Source organism: Mobula birostris, chromosome 15 (genome assembly GCF_030028105.1).
Source record: "Mobula birostris isolate sMobBir1 chromosome 15, sMobBir1.hap1, whole genome shotgun sequence".
NCBI classification, from domain to species: Eukaryota; Metazoa; Chordata; class Chondrichthyes; order Myliobatiformes; family Myliobatidae; genus Mobula; species Mobula birostris.
The window spans coordinates 5,139,006-5,163,552 of record NC_092384.1 but is presented as its reverse complement, the minus strand read 5'-3'; the positions used below and the strand labels follow the sequence as shown (position 1 = coordinate 5,163,552).

The following is a 24,547-nucleotide window of genomic DNA, read 5'->3' as shown; positions in this document are numbered from 1 at the left end:
TTCCATAAAGAACTCATTCAAGTTAGTTGATGACAATTTGTCTTAAATAAAAAAAAATCCAAGCTGACTGTCACTGAGAAATTTGCGTCGTTCCAAGTAATGCAAAGTAGCTTTGTACCAGAGTGTATCTGTAAAAGTTTCCTTCACTTCCACTGTTGGCTGCCATTACCTGGTTTATTCCCCTTCTTTTCTTGAAGGACTTGCACAGTATGCCTGGCACTGTACTGACGTCCAAGTGGATCTGAAAAACTCTAATGGCAGCCTCCACTGCTTCCGTTTTAATTTCTTGCAGCAGCAGCTCAGGATTTATTCCATGTGCACTGGGTGTCTTTTCCCTTCTGAATCCTGCCAATTATTTAAGCTCTTTACCTAAACCCCCTTCCCTTCGTGCAAAGAATTCTTTTTCTTTGTGAGGATAATTGCAAAATATTCCTTTGCTTTATTTGACATGCTGGGGTATAATCAGATTCAGATTCAGATTTATTTACCACTCATACTGTACACTGAAACTTTCAGTGAAGTACATTGTCATGTTGGGGTATATTCAGATTTATTTACCACTCATACTGTACACTGAAACTTTCAGTGAAGTACATTGTCATGTTGGGGTATATTCAGATTTACTTACCACTCATACTGTACACTGAAACATTCAGTGAAATACATTGTTTATGTTAACTGGCACAACCTAGGGGAGTGATGGACACAGCCCACAAGTATTGTCACATGTTCTGGGGCTATCATAGTGTGACCGCAGTGTTTGGCAAGACAACAAAAACACAACAAGCAACAAAACAACAACAGCAACGTACATTTAATACTGACTTAAATGGAATGATAATACTGAGTTCTGTTGTAAAGGAGATTAGAGAGATATAGAGGCTACAAAGTTTATCTAAGGAATCCTGAACTGAGGACGCTAAAGGTACAGCTGTCAATGCTGAGAAATCAGGAGTGATCAAGAGGATGACCAATAATGGGGAAGAGTCACACCTTGAAGAGATTAGAAAATAAGAACTTTAAAAGTGAGATATTCTTTGATTGGGGAGGTTAGGAAGGTTGGGGAGAATGTGGCAATACATATCAGAGCACAAGCAAAAAGTGTTTTGGATGTCATTTACTAAATCTAGAATGAGGAAGGTAGACTGGACTGTGTTGAAGTTTATAGCTGAGGGTTTTACCTGTGGATGAGCTGAGGCATTGGATAGTTGAGTTACAGTACAGCTAAGCCACCTTACTGAGCTCAGGTGTATAGTTCAGAGCTCAATTAAATGTGCCAGTGAGGCCCTGACCAGCTGAATCCAACCTCTCACAGCATCTTAGAGAGAGATGAAGTTGATGGACACAGAGCAGAATTTGTGGTGATAATGGTTTAAGCCTACCAGGCATATTGACACTTTAGGGGCCATGGTGGAGTTGAGGGAGATGGTATTGAGACAATCTGGTAAGACCAGTGTATGCTGTACTTTTGAATGCTGCTGCTGAGCAGTTGGACTGAGATGAGAAGTAGGGAGCTTGACATCAAAAGAAATGCACTGGTGGTGGTGAATTGGATCGAGTCAATTGCACATTAATTACTGATCTCACAATTACCACTGATTTTAAAAGAAAATCAGAGGTGATTTGGTGCAGGCTGATCCTGAAGGAAATGGTAGTGGCATTGTTCTGCTCAGTTTCCCATCTGAGAAATGGACAGTCAGGTTTGCCAGTCATTGCAGTCATTGTCTCCATACCTCCAGTGGCAACAACCACCTGAGCAGAATCACACACAGATGCAGATAAATTGGTGATGCATCAGAGGGTTAGGGGGAGGCCCTGCCAGCTATATGATGAGAAAACAGAGGGAGACCTGAAAAAAAAAACACACAATCTAGCTTCATTTCCTCTGCCTTTCAAAGTCACACAGGATAAAAGCAGAAAGATGACTCCTGTTCTATGAGTTGCCAGTAAGTGTGATCATAGAGGGAGAAAGATAGTGTCCTGTATCCCTCACAGCAAGGAAAAGAGGATGACAATGTCCTCATTTCTATAAAGTAAGAGGGAACAAGCCATAGCAGTAGCCTGCATGGCCCTGCAAGCCTTTCTCACATCGTGGCTTATGTATATTCTCTGTCACCCTCAGGGGCAGAGAATTCCAGAGATATACTCTGCTCTGAGAGAAGAAATTTCTCCACTCCTCAGATTTAAATTACCAACCCCTTATTTTTGCAGCCATATCTCTTGTTTGTGCTTCTCTTACTAATGGTCATATCATTGAAGTTGCCTCTTGCACCTTAAATCAGGAAAAAGTGTATTGTTCAAGCCTAATGAATGAATATTTTACTTCCTTCTTGATAATTATTCATTTCACATTGTTTTTTTCTTGTGTAGATTCTAGACAGTTTAGGCTTGGGTCCGGGTGGTCCCCCTATTCCACCAGCTGCCTTGTTTTCAGTGGTGAAGTACCCTGTAGAACGGAGGCCCAGTTCAGCGCAGGATGTGCTGAGCCACTTCTCACTTTCATCTAAGACAGAAGAACAACATTTGTTATTTGAAGATAAGAAAGAGTCTGAACAAGATCCTGAACCGATGGTTCCAGTGATTAAGGTAAGACATTGGAGTATTGGTCTGAACTGACACCCCCGATGGTTAAGGTTAGACATTGTATAGACCTGAACTGGTGATCGCAGTTATCAAGGTAAGACAATATTAGAGTATAGGTCTGGACTGGTAAGCTATGTTCATGGCTTTGAGCCATGCTTTGGACCTCTGAACACATGACCTAGGCTGATCCTAGCAGTGCAGTATGACGAGTTACTCTGGAGGTACAGTCACTCAGATGAGATTTAAACCCAAGTTGTCTCTATTTCCTCAATAGACATAGAAGGTTCTATTTCACCATCCTTAGGGCACAGTGGGTTTCCTTGGTGTGTTTTTTGGCTTTTATCCTCAAAGCCAGGCCACCTAGTTAGTATGCTTTTGCTGGAGACACAAAAGATTGCCTTTGCTGGAGTAATAAATGAAAAACTGGAGGAACTCAGTGGGTCAGCTAGTATCAATGGAATTGTGTGTGTGGAAATTGGAGAATTCAGTCATCATGCAGCCAAGAAAATGATGCTGTTCCTCTTGGTTTTGTTTAGCCTCACTCAGTGGAGAAGGCCGAGGACAGAAACATTGGTGTGGGAATGGGGAGGGGAATTAAAATGGCTGGCAATTAGGAGATCTGGATGGCCATGTGGGTGGAGTGAAGTTGCTTGGTGAAGCGGTCACACAGTCTGTATCCAGTCTCACTAATGTAGAGGCCATATTGAGAGCACACGATGCAATAAATAAGGCCAGAGTAGATGCTTATGAGTGTTTGCCTCAGCTGGAAGTGTTGCGGAGGACTCTGGATAGTGGTGAGTGGGGAGATGTAGGGGCAGGTGTTACACCTCCTGTGATTACAGGGGAAAGTGCCGAGGGAGAAGCATCCCTCTGCCGTTTGGCACACACAAATTGCCTGATGTGCTGCAGTACACTTCAGATATCAAGAAACAGGTTGTAGGTGCCAGAAATCAAAACAAAACAGAAAATGCTGGAAAAACTCAGCAGGTCAAGCTGCATCTGTGGGAAGAAAAACACAGTTAATGCTTCAAATTAAATATCCTTCATCAGAAGGCTGCAAGAAAGTTCAATAATTTGCAAAGCTGGAGAAGGAGGTTATCTCTGATTGGATAAATAGGTTATCTGGTCAGTGAGTAAACGGAAGCAGTTAGAACATGGCCAGCTTACAGCATTTTGTGTGGCTGTGCTTGAGTTGTACTTTAACGACTGCACAATGATTTGGATGTTCTGAGCTAATGAAAGACTATAAGTTATAGGAGCAGAACCATTGAGTCGGCTCTGCTACTTCATCATGATTGATCCATTTCCTTTTTCCTACTCAGGCTCTTTCTCCTGCCTTCTCCCCATATCTCCATGCCCCTGACTAATCAAGAATCTATCTTAAGTCCAGTTTTAAATATACCAATGATTGGTCTCCACAACTGCCTGTGGCAACGAATTGCACAGATTCACCACTTTCTGGCTTAAGAAAGGTGACGTAGCAATGCAAGTTTGCCTTTCTGAGTCTTGTAGACAGTTGTCCTGTTTCTCACCAGGAAGAAGCAGCGGTTCAGCAGAAAGGGAGATCAAAGAAAGACAAAATAGAGAAAGCTGAGGTGGACCGTGATAAACGCCGCTCTGGTGGCCACCGGAAGGGCCGGCGTGATTCTCGCTCTTCAGTTGTTGGTGCACCTTCACCTCTGTCGGACGTTGACCACGGCAGTGGAATTGAAGTAACAGCCAAAGAGGAGAGCACAGCAGTCCGGTAAGCTGTACTTGCACTGAAGGGCGTCACACTGCAGAGATTTGTATTGGTAATGTACCGCACCTAAGCCAAAAACTGTTATAGAATGCAAATTTCATTGGATGAGAGTTATTTGCACAAAGTTAATTTCATCCATTTAATCTTAATTTATTTTTTTTTTTCCCTCATTATGCTCTGGACTGCTCTATAGGTTCACCAGCCTGCTTAGAGTAGAGTGTGTAATGTGCTGTAAGGTTTCACTGTTAATGTAATGGTTTCTCTGTAGCAGCAATGTTTGGACTATGACTAAAGGTAACGGGGCTTTGGAATGTTTGTCTATCCAATGAGAGGGATGTTGTTCTTTCTTGGGATCTGGGAGAAGGGATTTCACGGGGACTGATGAGAAGAGAAGACGCAAATGGAGGGAGTTGGTAGACCACCGGACAGAGTGGACTTGGAGCAAGGGTCTGAGGGTCGGTTACACTCGGAGGAGGTCGACGGGAAACCAGTGGACTGAACCGTGAGCTCCAACGTTGTGCATAAGACTGTTTCATGTGGATGGGCCCTTTTCTTTTTTTTTGTTTCTTTATTAACCATATAGTCAAATTAAGAATTGTAAAGCTCAGCTGTTTAATTGCATATTTTGTACTGTTTGTTATTTCATGGTACTGAAACACATTGCGCAGCATCCACCCACACCAGATTTCTTAAGTTTGTCCGGGCTGAGAGCTATCTTCCCCTAGATTAAGTCGCTAGCTGAACCAAGAGTTACAATTGTGGGGGCTTCATTCGGGATTGATTTCATTGGATGCTGAGCTTTGAACCAATGGGGTAGATATTCGTACTCCAGATGAATTGTTAATTCGCCTGTTAAGTACTGTTAAAGTTGCGATTGTGGAGCGGAGGTTTGACAAAATGGTGGACTCAGCTCTTGTTTTAATGCAGACTAGCACTGACATAGTGGTAGCTGGGGGCGGAGATTTCAAAACAGGGTTCTATCATTTCTGAGGAGTGAGGAGAAGGAGTAGTTGGATTTGGAATGTCTAATTGGTCCACGTCCCCCGGTGAAGAGTGAGAATTCTGAGTTAGTATCTGCCCTTACCTCTCTGGTGAATAAATGGAAAAATGCCCGGGTTCAAGGTGCCAGCTTGGTAGGCTCCACCTATTCTCTGGAATAACGCCCGCTCCTAAAGGGGAGGAGGAGTGTGAGACTTGGGTGGAGCAGACCCCTCAGTTGTTAGATGAGTGGCAGTTCTCTGATGATGTAAAACAACAGAGATTGGTTGAGAGTTTGAGTGGGCAGGCCGCTGACGTGAGAGCCGCCAGGTTGCGGTATCCCGTAGCGACAGCTGTTAATCACATATATTCAAGCACTTTGGCCCGACAGGATGCCCGCTGGAGCTCATGGTGGGTTTCAGAACATGCATCAGGAGAAGGGGCAAAAGCTTTTTGCTTATATTTTTCGGCTAGAGAGGCAATTAAATTACTTGCAGCACAGAGGGGTCATTCAGGCAGCTGAGGTGGATCAGTTAAGATTGGACCAGATAGCCAAGGGCGCCCAGTCCCATGACATGATTGCTTGGGGTCTCTAACAGAGTCAAAAGACGCACTCCTTCCATCTTTTGTTGAGCTGATCAGAGAGGTACGGGAAGAGGAGAATGCGGTGGAGGCATGGGAGGCCTCCGTCAGCAGGGTACAGTCCTCGGTAGTAGTCCCCTGTGGTGAAGTGACCAAAGATAGCCTACCCTGGGGAGCGGTAGAGGAGATTGTGGCAGAGTTGAGAATGGAGGTATGTCGGCTGTTATCAGCGGGTGTGACCTCCCCCCCCCATATGATGGAGCTGACGGGAGAGTGGATTCCCCAAGGGGATGAACAATGCAGAGGGCTGCTGGCAGCAGGTGTCACGCCAGAAAAAGAGTGAGCCCCCGGGTAGTTCAGTAGAGAGAGATGTTGAGAAAACTTAGAGAAGACCCAGTGACGGAACGGCCTGGTGGGGGAGCACATCCCCAGCAATATACCAAGGAATCCCCGAAAGCAAAAGGCCCAATTCCTGAAGGTTTATTGGGATCATGCTCCAGTGTGTCGCTATGAATAGAGGGTATTTATGCTAAAGCCGTCCTCGACACCGGGTCGCAGGTCACGTTGTTGTATCGTTCGTTTTACAACCGGTATCTGAAGCATTTACCATTGACACCAGATGGGGCACTGGAGTTCTGGGGGCTTAGTGCCAGTGATTATCCATACAACGGTTATTTGTCAGTGAAACTGGAGTTCTCGCAAGCCGATGTGGGAGTGTCTGAGGTCCTGGATACATTCGTCTTGGTTTGTCTGGACCCTGTTGAGAAGGGCGGCGTTTCAATTCTGGTGGGGACCAACACCCCTCTTGTGAGGAAGCTCATGGGGGCCTGCAAGGAGAAGGCTGGCGAGAGCTTTCTGAGAACACTGTCCGTGCACCCAGTGTTTCGAGCTGCTTTTGAGGAAGTGCGTGGCTGCATTAGGCTGGATACTGAATTTAGACGTGTGACTGTGTTTTTCACCCAGTTGAAGCCAATGGTAGTATGGCCTGGGGATGCAGCGCGAGTGATGGGGACCCCCAAATTTCCTGGAGTGCCTGAGGGCGAAGCCTTCTTAGTGGATACTCCGGCAGACCACACGGGGGAGTCAGGATTTCCTGCTGGGGTACTGGTGAAGCCCGAACTGCCGAAGCCCTCAGTTGTACAGGTGAGCAGGATGGCAGTGATTGTCAGGAACACTAAGAATAGGGTGGTCATCTTCAAGCGGGGGATGCCCCTGACGCACCAGTTCCCAGTGACAGTAATGTCTAGTGTCCCTGTGAGATAAGCCAGGGAGAAACTATTGGAAAAGGGGGGAAAGTTGACAGCTGAGTTATTCAACTTTGGGGACTCCCCAGTGCCTGCGGATTGGAAGAGGAGGTTAGTAGGGAAGATGTTGAAGCTGGAAGGTGTCTTTTCCACTGACGAGTTTGATGTGGGTTGTTCCAAGAGCACTCGTCACACTATCCCGGTGACCAAGGACACTGGAGAGGTCGCACCAACTGGCTCCTGCAGACGTGGAAAACGTGCAGCCGCATTTGTGTAAGTTGAAGGATACTAGGATCATTATTGAGTCCCAAAGTCCCTGTGCATCCCCAGTAGTAGTGGCCCGGAAGAAGAATGGGAAGGTATGCATGTGTGTGGACTATAGGACTCTGAACAGGTGCACTGTCCCTGACCAGTATACGGTTCCATGGATCAAAGTCGCGCTGGCCTGTCTGAGTGGTGCAAAGTGGTTCAGAGTGCTGGATTTGAAGAATGGATATTACCAGATCCCCATGAATGAGGCTGACAAAGAGAAGACAGCATTTATATGCCCCCTGGGGCTTTTCCAGTTCGAAAGGATGCCCCAGGGCATATCGAGAGCCCCTGCAACCTTTCAGTGGGTCATGGAGAAGACGGTGGGGGAGATGAACTAGCTTGATGTTTTAGTGTATCTGGATGACCTCATAGTGTTTGGATCCAACTTGGAAGAACATGAGTGAGGCTGCTGAAGGTGTTGGGCTGCCTGAAAGCTGAAGGGTTAAAACTTTCCCTGGACAAGTCCCAGTTCAAACAAACGTCTGTTAGCTATGTTGGGTACATATTCTCATGGGATGGGGTACCTAGAGATCCAGCTAATATCGAGGCGGTGACCACTTGGCCAAGACCCCAGACTGAGAGCGCTCTGCGTTCGTTCCTTGGGTTCTGTGATTAATATCAGAGGTTCGTGAAAGGCTATGCGAAAGTAAGTCATCTGTTAAACCAGCTTCTGTGCAGTTACCTGCCCTTGGGGAAGAAAGGGAAGGGGAAAAAGGACAGGAGAATGGAGAGTATCGTAGCCCGTCGGAACACTTTGGACTGAAGTGGGATGCAAAATGTGAGGAGGTCTTTCAGTCACTGAAGGAGCTGCTGACCCTGGCACCGGTGCTGGCTTTTGCGGACCCTTGATTGCCATATGTACTGCATATGGATGCCAGCCGAGAGGGCTTCGGGGGCATCCTGTGTCAGCATCAGGGCACCAGGTTGAGACCCGTTGCGTTTGTCAGCCGGAGTCTGTCATCCTCTGAGGATAAACTATCCCACGCACAAATTGGAATTTCTGGCATTGAAATGGGCGGTGGTAGATAAGCTGAGTGACTACCTCTAAGGGGCCAAGTATGAGGTGAGAACGAACAACATCCCCCTAACTTATATCCTGACTTCGGCGAAACTGGATGTCACAGGCCATCGGTGGTTGGCAGCGTTGTCTGCCTGTGATTTCAGCCTGAAGTACTGGCCGCGAAGCAGGAACATTGATGCTGATGTTTTGTCCCGACGGGCGCATGAGGGACTGGATAGGGACGAGGAGTGGGAGAGCGCTCCTGCCCCGGGGGTGAAGGCCATGCATCAGTTTGCCATCACGGTTAAGGCAGAGGGAAATGAGAGGCAGGATTGAGCGGTGGATCAATTGGGAGCTTCTTTTTTTTAATTAATTTTTTATGCCTTTCTACAATACAGCGGCAGAAAAAAAAACATCAACAAGATGGAGATTTATACAGTGCAAAACAAACGTGTCCAGTATATAATTCCTAACAATAAGGAAAAAGCACCCAAAATAAAATCATATAAAATTAGTGTCCTCCCCACCCTCCCACTATAAAACCCCAGGCCATCCATTTCTATGTATAAAAGAAAAATTAATCAGAGCATTCAACCCCACAGAGCTGTAAATATATATAAAAAAAGAAAATATAATGCCGACTACCAAAACTATAACGTAATTCACAACAAAAAACCATAAAACTTACAGGGAAAAAAAGCTGGAAGTGAGGGATTGTAGTATAAAAAAAAGGATAAACTTAATCTAAAGAGGAATTATGAAAATATTCAAGAAAAGGTCCCCACACCTTATGAAACCTTATGTCCAAATTAAGAAGTGAATAATGAATCTTTTCAAGGTCCAGCAGGACATAATATCACTAAGCCATTGAGCGTGGGTAGGTGGGGCAGCATCTTTCCACCTAAGAAGAGCTAACCGTCTAGCCAAGACAGAGGCAAAAGATAATGTTCGACGTTTAGTCGGACTCAAGTGCATGTCTACATCACCCAATGTACCAAAAAGAGCGATCAGAGCGTTAGGTTCTAAGTGGCAATTAAGAATATGGGATAGAATTGAAAAAACTGCTCTCCAGAATTTCTCTAGACTAGGACAGGCCCAGTGCATATGGATAAGAGAAGCCTCACCCCCTTTACACTTATCACAAATGGGACTAATGTCAGGGTAAAACTGCGATAATTTAGTTTTAGACATCTGAGCCCTGTGTACAACCTTAAACTGCAAAAGGCAGTGGTGAGCAATAAAGAGGTTGAGTTAGCTGACTTAAGAATTGAATCCCAAACTGCATCAGATAAGGAAATATTTAAATCATGCTCCCAGGCAGTTCTAATTTTATCGAACCTCAAGATCACTAACTTATCCCAAATAGCAGATATTAAACCTTTACCCAATGGATTAATACAAAGAAACAGGTCCACAATGTTTTTCTCAGGCATCTCAGGAAAGTTTGATATTTTAGGGTTAATGAAATGTCTAATTTGAAGATATCTAAAGAAATGAGTACAGACAGTTGTTGAAAAGTTGCAGAACGATTACCTTTGAAAAGATCTTCAAAGCGCCTCATACCTTTTCTGTACTAATCGTGAAATGTTGAATCCCGCATGGAAGGTAGGAAAAGATGATCGTGTAAAATAGGGCTAGAGGGAGAGAGAGAAACCATGAAGGCTATTATCTTTTCTGAACTGAGCCCGTATTCTCAGAGTATGCCCAAAAAGAGGATTAACAATTAGTCCAGGCAATTGACAAGGACGTGCGGAACCGAGAAGTGCAGAAATGGAAAGATCCTTACTAGAATTCAACTCCATTGCCACCCATTTTGAGCAGTCAGACTGATTATGGAAGAAAGACCAAAAAATAAGACAACAAATATTGGCTGCCCAATAATATAAATGAAGATTAGGCGGGGCCATACCACGTTCCTTTTTAGATTTCTGAAGGTGAGCTTTATTAAGTCTGGAACGGTTGCCCTTCCATACATAGGATGAAATAATAGAATCTAACGCATCAAAAAAAGGTTTAGAAATAAAAATTGGTAAATACTGTAAAAAAATACAAAAATTTAGGAAGGATATACATTTTAATAACATTAATTCGACCTACCAGAGACATGGACAAGGGTGAGCACTGTGTCAGATTCTGTTTTATAGAATTTAGAAGATTGGCAAAATTTTCTCGAAAAAAGTTCTTAAAGTTCCTTGTTACTGTAATATCAAGGTAAGTGAATTGATTATTAACTACTTTAAAAGGGAGGCCATGAAATACTAATGCTTGTGCTTCTCTATTGATTGGAAAGAGTTTGCTCTTGTGTAAATTAAGTTTATAACCGGAAAGCTGACTGAATTTATTAAGAAGTGAAAACATTGGGGGTAAGGAGGTAGTTGGGTTTGATAAAAATAGTAAAAGATCATTGGCATAAAGAGAAACTTTATGCTCAATACTTCCCCTCCAAATCCCCATCAATTCAGCACAGCTACGAAATGCAATCACCAGTGACTCTATAGCCAAATCAAAAAGTAAGGGACGGGTGCCACGTTTAAGACTAAAAGACTGGGGTTGCTGTGAGTTGGTCAAAACAGAAGCGGTGGGACATGAATATAACAATTTAATCCATGTAATAAAAATTCATCCAAAATCAAATTTTTCTAACACCGCAAAAAGGTAATTCCATTCCACACGATCGAACTCTTTCTCCGCATCGAGAAATAACACATTCAGGAGTCCCAAATAAGGGTGAATATAAGGTATTAAATAAGTGCCGTATATTAAAAAAGGGAAGGCGATTTTTAATAAAACCAGTTTGATCTTCAGAAATAATAGAAGGTACACTGTTCTCTAATCTACGAGCCAAAATTTTAGCCAAAATTTTAACATCGACATTTAACAAAGAAATCGACCTATACGAAGAATATTCTATTGGATCTTTACCTTTTTTTGGCTAAAAGAATGGTACATGCCTCGTTAAATGATGCTGGCAATTTACCATATTTAAATGAATCAGATAGAACTAAAAATAATTGGGAGGAAAGCAGTGAAGAAAATGATTCATAGAATTCTGCAGAAAACCCATCAGGTCCAGGAGATTTACCAGACTGCAATGCAGAGATAGCAGAGGATATTTCCTCTAGTGATAATGGCTCATGGAGTTTTGCTTTAAAGTTGGAAGAGAGTGAAGGAATATTTAAACTGTTTATTATATTTCATTGCTAATGCAATGGTTTGTCTGTAGCAGCAATGTTTGGATTATGACTAGGGGTGACTTTGGAATGTGGGGCTATCCAATGAGAGGAATGTTGTTCTTTCTTGTGGGTCTGACAGAAGGGATTTCACGGCCTTTTGCCAGGGACAGATGAGGAGAGAAGACGCAAATGGAGGGAGTTGGTAGACCACCGGACGAAGTAGACTTGTATTAAGGGTCTGAGGGTCGGCTACGCTTGGAGGAGGTCGACGGGAAACCAGTGGACTGAACCATGAGCTCCAACGCTGTGCATAAGACTGTTTCATGTGAATGGGCCCTTTTCTTCTTTTTTGTTTCTTTACTAATCATAGAGTCAAATTAAGAATTATAAAGCTCAGTTGTTTAATTGCATATTGTGTACTGTTTGTTATTTCATGGTACTGATTTGTAACAGGGAACACATTGCGCAGCATCCACCCAAACAAGGTTTCTTAAGTTTGGCTGGGCCAAGGGCTGTCTTCCCCTGGATTAGGCCGCTAGCTGAACCGAGAGTTACAAGTGAGATCATAGTTGGTACAGACTCAGTGGACAAACAAAGGGCCTGTCTCTGTTCCGTGTCTTATATATCAGTGTTCTTTCATGGTCACTGCATCAGGCTGCTAAAGCTGACTGACACACTGTGGGATAGTCATCACATGTTGAAGGGAATGGTTCATACAGGTAACTCAGCGAGAACATCCTAGGTCAACTCATGGAAAAGATTACTCAAAGCTTTATATGGTTTTGTTAAACTGGGAACGTGAATGTCAAACAAGTTATAATCTATTTGAAGAAGGTGAAACCAACATATTTACTCAAGCCCATGATCGTGACAGCAAATTTGAGTTGAATGCTGAGTTAGACCAGTTAAGTGTAATGGATGAACGAATTTGTATGACACGTGGTTTTTCCCCATGCTTAATTTTACAGATCTGTTGCAATAGATAATTATTGCCCTCAGTGATTAGGTCATATTTGGAAAATTCTTTGTCTTGTTTTATAGAAATTGAAGGACCCTTTTCTCCCTGGTCTTTGGTCAGGAAATTCCAAAAAAAACTTTTCTGTCCAGCCGAAAGCACCATAGTACTGTAGCGGTTAATGCTACGCTATTACAGCTCAAGGCATTGGAGTTGGGAGTTCAGTTCCTATGTCCTCTGTATGCGAGTTTGTACATTCTTTCCCATGTGTGCGTGAGTTTTCTCTGGGTGTTCCAATTTCCTCCCACAGTTCAAAAGTATAACACTTAGTAGGTTCACTGGGCATTGTAAATTGTCCTGTGATTAGGCTAGGGTTAATCAGTGGTTTGCTGAACTGGAATGGTCTGTTCCTTGCTGTATCTCTAAGTAAAATAAAGATAAGTGTTGACCCATAACTTCTGCTTTTATTCATCTGACCTCAGTGAACGTTTTTTAAAATCATTATTTTGATCTTCCCCACAGAGCCCCTCCTTACCGTTGGATCGTGCAACCTGGTGAGGAGGTTGCCTTACAAGTGAATTTCAGTTCAGTGGTATGTGGGACATTTGACCAAACCCTGAACTTTGAACTTCTGGGAACACAAAAGTGCTACAAGCTCTACTGCAGAGGAATCTGTACCTTCCCAACTATAAGCCAGGATCCCAGGTGGGTTTTTAAAAAAGTGAAGCTGAATGCTATGGGGATGCTGATCCTAATTCGTGTGATGATAATTGCATGAATTGTTTAATTCAGTAGCTCTTCTGAACTGAAAGCAAATGGAAATATTTTGGTGTTGGAAGGAAGGAAACATTAAACTTGTGTCTTTAGTGATCTCATAAAGTTATTGTCAGAAACTTGGCACTGGATACCAAACTGTGTTTTGCCACTGCTGCAGAGGAGGGAGAGTTGGTCTGAGTACAGTATTCTACACACCATTGAATCTAAGGCCTGAGGTGAACAAGGAGTGTTCTCATCATCGTCTGAATGGAACATCTACAAAAAGTTCAGCTCAGATGTTGGCAATTTTGAAAAATATAGAGAGAGTTTACTATCCTCAAGTGCTTTTGTAAATCTTTTCAACATTTTTAAAACTCTTACAGTTTGTTACCTTAACTTTTTTTAAAGCATTCAAATTTGTTTGCAAGTGCTTGGAAGTATTCAAGATTGTTTAATATCATTTCCCATACACCTTTAAAAAGGACCAACTAATTGTTACACTGGATCTGATGCAGCACAAAAAAAAACACAAAAGTTAAAGAACACAATAATAATAATTTTGAAAAACACAATAAATATAAATACATAAGATAGCTTATGTACATAGATTGTATGATAAAGTGTGTGTATATGATTAGGAAGTGCTTTATACATTTTGTAAATGTTTTATATGTATATTAAACTATTTAATTAATGTCTTTGTTTTTGAATTTTTTGTTATTTGCATTAAAATTGTTGATTTAGATTTATTTAATATTTTTGAAGCTGCAGCCAGCTTCAACTTACTAATTCTGTGGGCTGATTTGTGTTCAGCTCAGCTCTTGCTTTCTGTATGGTGAGAATCTTCCGAGTAGTCTCTGTGAGTGCTTCTGGGAGGTTTACCAAATGCAGATGTGTACATTTTTTTAGCCAAGGCCTCTGCCAGTCCTGCACTGTTGCTGATGATCGGTATAGGGAGGAGTGCAAATGGCCAGAACTCATACTCCATAATGTGCCAACACCAGAGTTAGAAAGGAGTGTACCATAGTCCTCATGGGCAAAATGTCCAGCTCCTGTGACAAAACCATTCTATGGTACAATCCAGTCAAAGGCAGAATTCTAGGAGGTGGGCATGAGCAAGGTCTGATCTCTGGATACATGCTGGTGAGTGCAAATTTAGGATAACAGAAGGATGTGTGTCTGGAGAACTGGAGCAGGAGGTAGGACTGGAGACCTGTGGGGAAATGAGACCAGTTCTCAAGAAGTAGAGCCTGAACAAGTTGGGATGCTAACAGCTCAATGGTCCCAGAACAATACTATCACAGAGAATTTTTTGGTGTTGGTTATGAGGTTAAGCTCTCTTTAGACCAGAAGATAGAGGAGCAGAATTAGACCATTTCACCCATCGAATCTACTCTGCACTCAATAATGGCTGAATTTTTCTCTCAAACCTATTCTCCTGCCTTCTCCCCATCGGATGCTGGACTTGTATGGAGGCAGAGGCTAAAGAGCAATGCATCAGGGGTGAGGACAGCAAATCGGTGGTTGCATGAGGCAGAGGAGCGGCTACCAGATTGATTTAAGTCAGTGGACTGGGCCATGTTCAAGGACTCATCAAAGGACCTGAATGAATACAGCACGGTTGTCATGGACTTTATAAAGACACTGCTGACGAGTGTGTCTCCACAACAAGCAACCCTGAATGAACCAAGAGATCTGCAATCTGCTGAGGCCTAGATTGGTGACATTCAGGTCTGACAATCAAGAAAGACACAACCTCCGGAAAGAGATCTCACAGGTGAAGTCGCAATTCTGGATCAAAGTTGAATCACAGAAGAATGCTTGATTGCTATGGCAGCGCTTGAATGCTGTCACTTTCTGCAAAGCAAAACCAACTGACATGTGTGACAACAAGGTTTTATTCCCGGATGAGCTGAATGCCTTTTATGCTTAGTTGGACCAACAGAATATGGGGGGATCTCCACAACCTCTCACAAGCCCCACTGTGATTTCGGTCTCTAAGGCCAATGTCGGGGCATTCTTTATGAGGGTGAACCCACAGAAAGTATCTGGCCTGGACAATGTACTTGGTTGAGTAATAATGACTTGAGCTATTCAACTAGCTGAAGTGTTTCCTGATGTCTTTAACCTCTTGCTTTGACAGTCTGAGGTACTATGATGAAGTTCTTTGAGAGGTTGATCATGAAACATATCAACTCCTGTCTGAGGAGTAACTTTGATCCATTCCAATCTGCCTACTGTCACAACAGGTCCACAGCAGATGCCATCTCACTGGCTCTTTACCCAACCCTGGAACATCAGGACAGCGAAGATGCATACTTCATGCTCTTCATTGACTACTGCTTGGCTTCCAATACTATAATCCCCTCAAGACGAATCAATATTCTTCAAGACATAGACTTCAGTTATTTGTTATGCAACTAGATCCTCTATTTCTTCACTAGCAGATCCCAGTTAGTATGGATTGGCAGACAGCATCTCTGCTACAAGCACCATCAACATAGCTGCACCACAAAGCTGTGTGCTTAGGCCCTGCTCTACTCTCTTTATACTTATGACCATGAGGCTAAGTACAGCTCCAATGCCATATTCAAGTTTGCTGACGACACAACTGCTTTTGGCCAAATCAAAGGTGGTGATGAATCGGCAAATCAGAGGGAGATTGAAAATCTGGCTGAGTGGTGCCACAACAAGAACTTCTCACTCAATGTCAGCAAGACCAAAGAGCTGGTTGTTGATTACAGGAAGAAGAAACCAGAGGTCCATAAGCCATTACTCATCAGGGGATCAGAGATAGAAGGGGGCAGAAAGTTTAAATGTATTGGTGTTATCATTTCAGAGGATCTGTTCTTGGTCCAGCATGCAAATGCTATTTACAAAGAAGGCACAGCAGCGCCTCTATTTTCTTAGAAGTTTACACATGTTCAGCTTGTCATCTATAACTTTGACAAACTTTTATAGTTGCATAGTAGATGCACACCTAGTATGGAAATACCATTGCCTTTGAACAGAAAAGGCTACAAAGGTAGTGGATACAGCCCAGTCCATCACAAGAAAAGCCACCCCACCACTGAGCACATCTACAAGGAGCACTGTCAGCAGGAAGCAGCATCCATCATCACGGACCCCCGCTGTGCGGGCCATGTTCTCTTCTCAGTTGCCATTGGGGAGGAAGTACAGGAGCCTTGGGTCCCACACCACTAGGTTCAGGTACAGTTATTACCCTTCAACCATCAGGCTCCTAAACCACAGAACCATAGAACACTACAGCACAGAAATCAGGCCATGCGGCCCTTCTAGTCTGTGCTGAAACATTATTCCGCTAGTCCCATTGACCTGCATCCAGTCCATAACCCTCCAGACCTCTCCCATCCATGTACCTATCCAATTTATTCTTATATAAATTAAGAATGTTATCCAATGTGGATAACTTCAGTATCTTCAACAATGAACTGATTCCAAAATATATGGATTCACTTTTAAGGACTGTACAATTAATGCTCTGAATATTATTGAATTTTCAAATTATTTTTGTATTTGCATAGTTGGTCTTTTGCACATTGGTTGTTTGTTAGTCTGTGTGTGTAGTTTTTCATTGATTCTATTGTATTTTTTTGTTCTACTGTGAATGGCTGCAAGAAGGTGACTCTCAAGGTAGTAATTGGAGATGTGCATACTTTGATAATAAATTTACTTTGAACTGAACTTGTTGTAGATTCATTCATTACTTCAATTGTACTTACTGTCTTTTTAAGCAATCAAGAACCTATCCATCTCTGTCTTAAATACAAACAATAACTTAATATCCACAATCCTCTATGGCAATGAATTCTACTAAATGAGCACCCTCCTACTGTTTGTCAAATACTAAAACACTGAGCAATGTTACAGAGGGAGAGATGTAATGGTTGAAACAGAAGCCAGCAAAATTAGTAAGCATTTTGAAAGTGAAAGGAAACGAACACTTGGAATAAGCAAAAGGAATTTAGCAGTACTTATTTTTGTTTTATTTAGCAATGCACTACAGATAGGTACTTCTGGCCTTTTGAGCCACACTGATTTAATCTTACCCAAGTAGTGGGAGAATTAAAGTACCTGGTATGTCTTTGGACTGTTGGAGGAAACCAGAGCACCTGAAGAAAACCTATGCATGTTTAGCAGTCTATATATCTGTGAATATGGCTCAACAAAGTCTGGTGGAGGAACTCAGTCCTGATGCAGGGTCTCCACCTGAAATGTTGACAGCTCCTTTCCCCTTCCTCTCTTCTGCCTGTAGTGAATATGTCTCATTAAAGGACTCCGTGATGGAAAATGACAATGAGGTAGGACGTCAACCACTCTCTTAATGAATGGTGGAGCATACTAACAGGATTGGGGGATCCATCACACTGCCATATGTTAGCCAGTACAGAATCAGGATGACATATTATGTTCTTCCACTATATCCACTGACACCGAGCTGACTGTGAAATTCCCTTAAAGCCTGGCTAATAGTGCACATATCCAGGAAGTGGTCCCACAGAGGTAAGATACTGAACTGGATTGCCGAGTCACAAACTGCCAATCACTATGTCCACACAGTTTTCCTTAAAGCCTGCCATTAGCTAAACATCATGGATCCTCCTGGAATTCCTGATGTTTGCTAGGAAGCATGATGAGTGTCCTGTGCTGAACATCATTTGGCTAGCTGTTGTTCCAGCTGATGACAGTTTCCTTGAAGGCACACACCAAAACCAGGATTCTCCAGATGTGGTTTTTCACCATTTTACTTCTCCAGACTTCGGGCAGGTATGGCAGGTGCAGGTCTCAGGTAATCGCAGCGGCAGTGCAGTAGTCAGAATACCAATTCAGATTTAGTTATCACACTTACAAGGAAATGTACAGTAAAGTGTGCATGGCTGATGAGAATGGAGCATGCAAAAGGGGTGTTCCCCATGAGGGTTAAGTTTCTATGACTTTGAAATTGAATGCTTTAAGTTATTTGATATATTTAAAGTTTTAAAGCTTTTAAAATTAATTAAAACCTTTCACTTATCAATGTTTAATATTTCAACTAGCTCTAGTGGTCTTTGTATGTTTTGATTGGCATAATGGTGAATGATACTCACTAGGTCAGGTTGCATCTGTGGGAAGAGAAACAGAGTCAATTGTTGCAGTTGAAGATTATTGACTTTTTTTCTTTTCCTTCAGGTGCTGCCTGGCCCATTGTGTATTTCCAGCATTTTCTGATTATATGTTGAGATTTCCAACATCTTCAATTTTCCTAAATTTTGTGCAGCTACCTTATCTCAAGAATCAATGGTTTTATACACCATTTTCTTGGGCTTATATTTCATGACCATACCCAGAGTCCTGTAACTGGGAATCCAGCTAGCTTCTTCCCACTGATTCCTGATCTGTGATGTGAGTGAGGTAAACCTGAAGCTGGCCACTATTATTTTTGATATCAGACCCTTGGACAATGTTCTTCCCTATTTACTTGCTGGGTGTCCTACCCTTTGTTTATTCTTTTAACTTGATTTTCTAGAGTGGTGTTCAGACATCGGATAAAGAGTTTGAAACAGCAGGAAATCCCTCGGAAGAAGTACGTTATGAGCACAGGGGTGTTTCAGTTTGGACCTTTGCTCTGTGGAATCACTAGGGAAAGGCAAGTACAGGAAAACCATCTTACAGGTGTTTGGGTCATGGAAATTTGTCCTTATAGAATTCAAAAATCAGTGTGCAAAAATGGATTCAGTGTGCAAAGATTCTAATGGAATCTGTCTGAATAAATCACCACATTTTTTTCTCTTTTTGCATTTCTTGAAGCATGTGCAGATGATGCAGCTTTACATTATGGAAAATGGTGATGGGCACTGTTTTCTAGGAGTACAATCCCCCCCCTAATTTGGATTTCACCTGTAAAGGCATGAACAAATATGGTGGGCAATCATCATGCACATCGGATATCAGGATTATCTCAGTATCTCCAGGAATTAAAGTGTAGTCTCCATCTCTGTATTTATACAAAAGGAGAGTTAAAAAAAAGACATTCAACATTAAGCATTGGGTTTTATTTCAAATTTTTATTAGCTGCATGTGTTGATTCTGAAGAATATTGAGAGTTGGAGAAATAAGAGGTTAATTCATTGGGCAAGGAATTTGGCAATGAATCAATGCAATGAAGCCATTCACACTGATAGTGGATAATTATCAATGCATGTTGCCAGTTATCAATACTGAAAAATAACTGTGTATTTGTGTAGTTTATTGAGCATTCAAATTGAAGTTTTTAAGATTCAATTCAAGATTCAAAAAACTTTATTGTCATTCTAACCGTACATCAGCTCTGCAGGGCAGAATGAGACTGTGTTTCTCAGGGGCAGTGCAATCATAACATAACAAGCACAACACTAAATAATAAACATAACAATAAATAGTAAAACACAACAGCCACATGTCAGTTAAAATCGAGTTATAGGTGTCCAGTGCAAGTTAAAAATGTCCAAAGCAGAGTCAGGTGGAGCAGCTATTTAGCAATCTGACTGCCTGTGGGAGGAAGCTGTTTAGTAGCCTTGTGGTTTTAGTTTTGATGCTCCTGTAACGTTTGCCTGATGGCAGAAGAACAAACAGTTCATGGAGAGGGTGTGAGGGGTCTTTAATGATGTACCGTGTCTTCTGGAGGCATCCACTCTGAAAGAGGTCTTGGACAGAAGGTAGGGAGACCCCAATAACCTTCTCTGCTCCCCTAACCACCCTCTGCAAGGCTTTTTTGTTGACAGCACTGCAGCTGGAGTACCAGGTTGTGATGCAAAAGGTCAGCACACTCTCAACCACGCCTCTGTAGAATGTAGTTAAGATGTTAGTGGGGAGTGATGCTTGTTTAAGCTTCCTCAGAGAGTGCAATCTCTGCCGGGCCCGTTTCACAATCCCAGTGGTGTTCCTGGACCAAGTGAGATTGTCGGAGATCTGCACCCCAAGGAACTTGATGTTTTCCACTCTCTCCACTGTGGAGCCGCTGATGCTGAGGGGTGCGTGCTCAGGCTGAGACCGTCTGAAATCGACGATCATCTCCTTGGTTTTGGTGACATTATGCATCAAGTTGTGACCTCCTCTCTGTACATTGTTTCATCATTTTTGCTGATGATACCACTGTGGTATCACCAGCAAATTTAATGATCAGGTTCTCCTTGAATCTGGCTGCACAGTCATGTGTTAGCAGTGTAGACAGCAATGGGCTAAGCACACAGCCTTGTGGTATCCAGTGCTCAGTGTGATGGGATCAGAGATGTTCCTGCCAACACGGACTGACTGTGGTCTCTCTGTCAAGGAATCCAGAATCCAGCGACACATGGCAGTGTTAAGGCCAAGCAGCGACAGTTTCTCCACTGGTCTCTGCAGGATGATGGTATTGAACGCTGAACTGAAATCAATGTACAGGATTCTGGCATAAGTGTCTTTGTTGCCCAAGTGAGAGAGAACTGTGTGCAGTGTGGTGGATATTGCATCCTCCGTAGAGCGATTTGGACAATAAGCAAACTGTAGAGGATCCAGCGATGAGGGGAGGCTGGCTGTGATATGAGGCTTGACAAGCCGTTCAAAACATTTCATCACTATGGGGGTCAGGGCAATGGGACGGTAATCATTCAGACAGGCTACAACTGATTTCTTTGCTACAGGGATGATTGTGGAGGTTTTGAAGCATCTGGGGACAATAGCTTGACTAAGGGAGATGTTGAAAATGTCTGTCAGGACATCTGCTAATACATCAGCACATTCCTTGAGCACACATCCAGGGATGTTGTCGGGACCTCCTGCTTTTTGTGGGTTGACCCTGGCAAGGGTCCTCCCTGTTTGCTCTGGATCAATGATTGGAGCCGGCTGGTCAGATGGTGAAAAGGGACTGGCTCTTCCCCTTGCTGTAGGGTTTGATGCTTCAAATCATGCAAAGAAATTGTTAAGCCTGTCTGGAAGAGAGGCGTCGCTGTCATCAGTTTTCTGCCTGATCTTGTAGTCCGTCAGAGCTTTAATTCCCTGCCACATCCATCTGGTGTCACCTGTGTCACAGAAGTGTCCATGTATTTTGCCCGCGTAGGCCCTTTTTGCTTTCCTGATCCCTAGTGAAAGCGCAGACCTGGCTAAGCGAAGCGTACTCCTGTCCCCCGATCTGTAGGCTGTGTCACGGGCCTTCAGTAATGAACGCATCTCTGTTGTCATCCATGGCTTTTTATAACCACGTGCGGTGAAGGTTTTCATCACAGTGACATCCTCCGTGCATTTGGCTATGTAGCTGATTACTGCCTCCGCATACTCCTCGATGTCTGTGTGGTCGTCATAGGAGGCTGCTGTTGTGAATATGTCCCAGTCTGTGTGCAAAAAACAGTCTTGTAGTGCTGAGGCTGCTCCTTTTGGCCAGACCCTTATCTCTCTTTTCTCTGCTCTCACACGTTTAAGCAGTGGTTTATATGCTGGTGTTAACATGACAGATATGTGGTCAGAGTGGCCAAGATGGGGGCGGGGGGCTGCTTTGTATGCCTGTGGTGTGTTACTATAAACCAAGTCCAGTGTGTTGTCTCCCCTGGTTTTGAAATCCACATATTTAGGGAACACAGTCTTTAAGCTGGTGTGGTTAAAGTCCCCAGCAATCACCACAAAGCTGTCAGGATGTGTAGTCAGTAGCTCACTGATGGCTTCATGTAGGCCTCCCAGTGCTTCGTTAGCATTAGCCTTCGCATTGGCACTGGGAGCTACGTAAACAGCTGCCGCAAGCATGATGGTGAATTCCCTCGGCAGATAGAATGGCCGACATTTCACAGTGAGAAATTCCGCCAGTGGTGAGCAGTGTTTAGCAGCTGCTGTAGTGCTCACACACCAGTCTTTGTTTCTATAAATACACAGATCTCCTCCTTGGCTCTTACCGGAGCTAGCTGCTTCTCTGTCCGCATGAAACGATGTCATTCCCTCTAGCTGTATCGCCACATCTGGTATGTTGTCATGAAGCCAGGATTCCGTTAAGACATACAGACATCAGTCTTTAAATTCTTTGGGTGTTTGTCTCAGCAGACGCAGCTCATCCAGCTTGTTGTCGATGGAGCGGACATTTGAGAGCAGGAGGGACGGTACCCCTGGCCTGGTGGGGTTAGCTTTTAGCCGAGCATGGATGCCGGCCCTCTTACCCCTCCTCTGTCTTCTCTCACAGCATTTTCGCTTCCTCCTCCCTCGGGAAGCAGCCGGCTTGGTAGCGGGTAGTAGTCCATAGCAGCGTAAACTGTCCACGTCACACCAGGACTCATCAGTTTTTCCGACATAGTATGTCCTGATGTTAACGAGCATATTCCGACTGTATGTTATGCGACCAGGACAAACAGAACAAACACTAGATACACTTATCACTCCCCGAGGGGCCGCTGCGTCCATGCGCGCCGCCATATTAAAATGTTCATTGATGTCTGGCGGGAATTTGCTGCCTGGCAAAAAGTGCTGCTGTGTGACTGTCTTCGGATAGCCCTATTTTAATCGGGCTTCAATCCAAGTGAGAGGTGTCCTGGAATGACATGATGCCTGTTGGAGACTGGTAACTCAACAGTGTGCTGAGAATTACCTATATCCAACAATTCAAGGATTCACAAGTTAGACACACTGTATTGTCTAGGTTGTGATAATTGTAGGTGCTGTAAAATCATTCAGTCATACTGGAGATCATTTACTGGTCATGCTTGGCTGACACTTTGAAATGTTTACCTCTCCTTCCACTCCCTCCAGTTCCTAGGATGAGGGGTTTTCATATCAAGAGACGCTGGGTACTTTTGAGTCTATGTTGACAGGGTATATGTTGAGATGGGAAAGCCACAAACAATGGGACATATTATAAAATAAGGAGCTGGTCATTTAAAACTGAAGTGTGTAAAAATTCCTTCTTTCAGAGGGGAGTGAATGCCTGGAATTCTGTCTTCGAAGGTGATGGAGGATCAGATCATTAGGTACTATTGTTTAAGGTGGAGATAGATAAATGTTTAAATGGTAAGGGAATTAAGGCCATCCATGATCATATTGAATGATGGAGCAGCTTTGAAGTGTCTGTGACTGATTCTTGTTCCTATCGCCACGTGTTCTGGATCTTACTCCATTGACTAGCCTTATACATAAGACTACCAGTTAAGATGACGATACTGAATGTATGCAGCAGGTTCTGATAGTCAAAAAACTATGAAACCCAACAAAAAACATCACTAAGAATACTTTTCCTGAGGAAATAGTGTTAAATTAAGAAAGCTAATGGCATGTTGGAAGAAAGCTAATGGCATGTTGGCCTTCATAGCAAGGAGAGTTGAGTATAGGAGCAAAAAGGTCCTTCTACAGTTGTATAGAGCCCTGGTGAGACCACACCTGGAGTACTGTGTGCAGTTTTGGTCTCCAACTTTGAGGAAGGACATTCTTGCTATTGAGGGAGTGCAGTGTGGGTTCACAAGGTTAATTCCCGGGATGGCAGGACTGTTATATGTTGAAAGATTGGAGCGACTGGGGTTGTATACACTGGAATTTAGAAGGATGAGAGGGGATCTGATTGAAACATATAAGATTATTAAGGGTTTGGACACGCTAGAGGCAGGAAACATGGTCCCAATGTTGGGGGAGTCCAGAACCAGAGGCCACAGTTTAGGAATAAGGGGTAGGCCATTTAGAACGGAGTTGAGGAAAAACTTTTTCACTCAGAGAGTTGTGGATCTGTGGAATGCTCTGCCTTAGAAGACAGTGGAGGCCAATTCTCTGGATGCCTTCAAGAAAGAGTTAGATAGAGCTCTTAAAGATAGTGGAGTCAAGGGATATGGGGAGAAGACAGGAACGGGGTACTGCTTGTGGATGACCAGCCATGATCACAGTGAATGACAGTGCTGGCTCGAGGGGCTGAATGGCCTACTCCTGCACCTATTGTCTATTGTCTATTATTGTCACAAACAGTGAAGGGGCGAATAATGACAAGGCAAATTTGGGGGCTGAGCCAAGATGGTGTGTTGCAGAATCCCGGGCGAAGAAGTTCCCATGCTCGTTCTACTGGCCCGAGTGCGAAATTGGATCTGTCTGGGTGCCAAAAGGAGAAGTCAGGGCAGAGATTAAGTGCCCATATAATTGGCTCAAAATGCAAGGTTGGGTCACTCTTGGGTGCCAAACTGATCTGAAGAGCGTGGGAGCAGTTTAGGGTGGGTGGCAATATCCGGACCCAGAGCAAGTTGTGGGCGGAGTCTT

At 43.4% G+C, this 24,547-nt stretch overlaps 1 protein-coding gene across 8 annotated transcripts in view; it reads left to right on the top strand.

Annotated features, from left to right (window-relative positions):
• The window catches only part of hydin (HYDIN axonemal central pair apparatus protein), a 981,559-nt gene that overhangs the window by 700,930 nt on the left and 256,082 nt on the right, over positions 1–24,547 (top strand). For 7 of the 8 annotated variants that reach the window (XM_072279252.1, XM_072279251.1, XM_072279249.1 and 4 more), the window contains 4 exons: positions 2,371–2,586; positions 4,119–4,327; positions 13,091–13,273; positions 18,852–18,971. In XM_072279252.1, coding sequence (XP_072135353.1) covers positions 2,371–2,586; positions 4,119–4,327; positions 13,091–13,273; positions 18,852–18,971 — 728 coding nt within the window. The remainder of the gene's footprint in view (positions 1–2,370; positions 2,587–4,118; positions 4,328–13,090; positions 13,274–18,851; positions 18,972–24,547) is intronic. The other variant, XM_072279250.1, reaches the window with a different exon arrangement.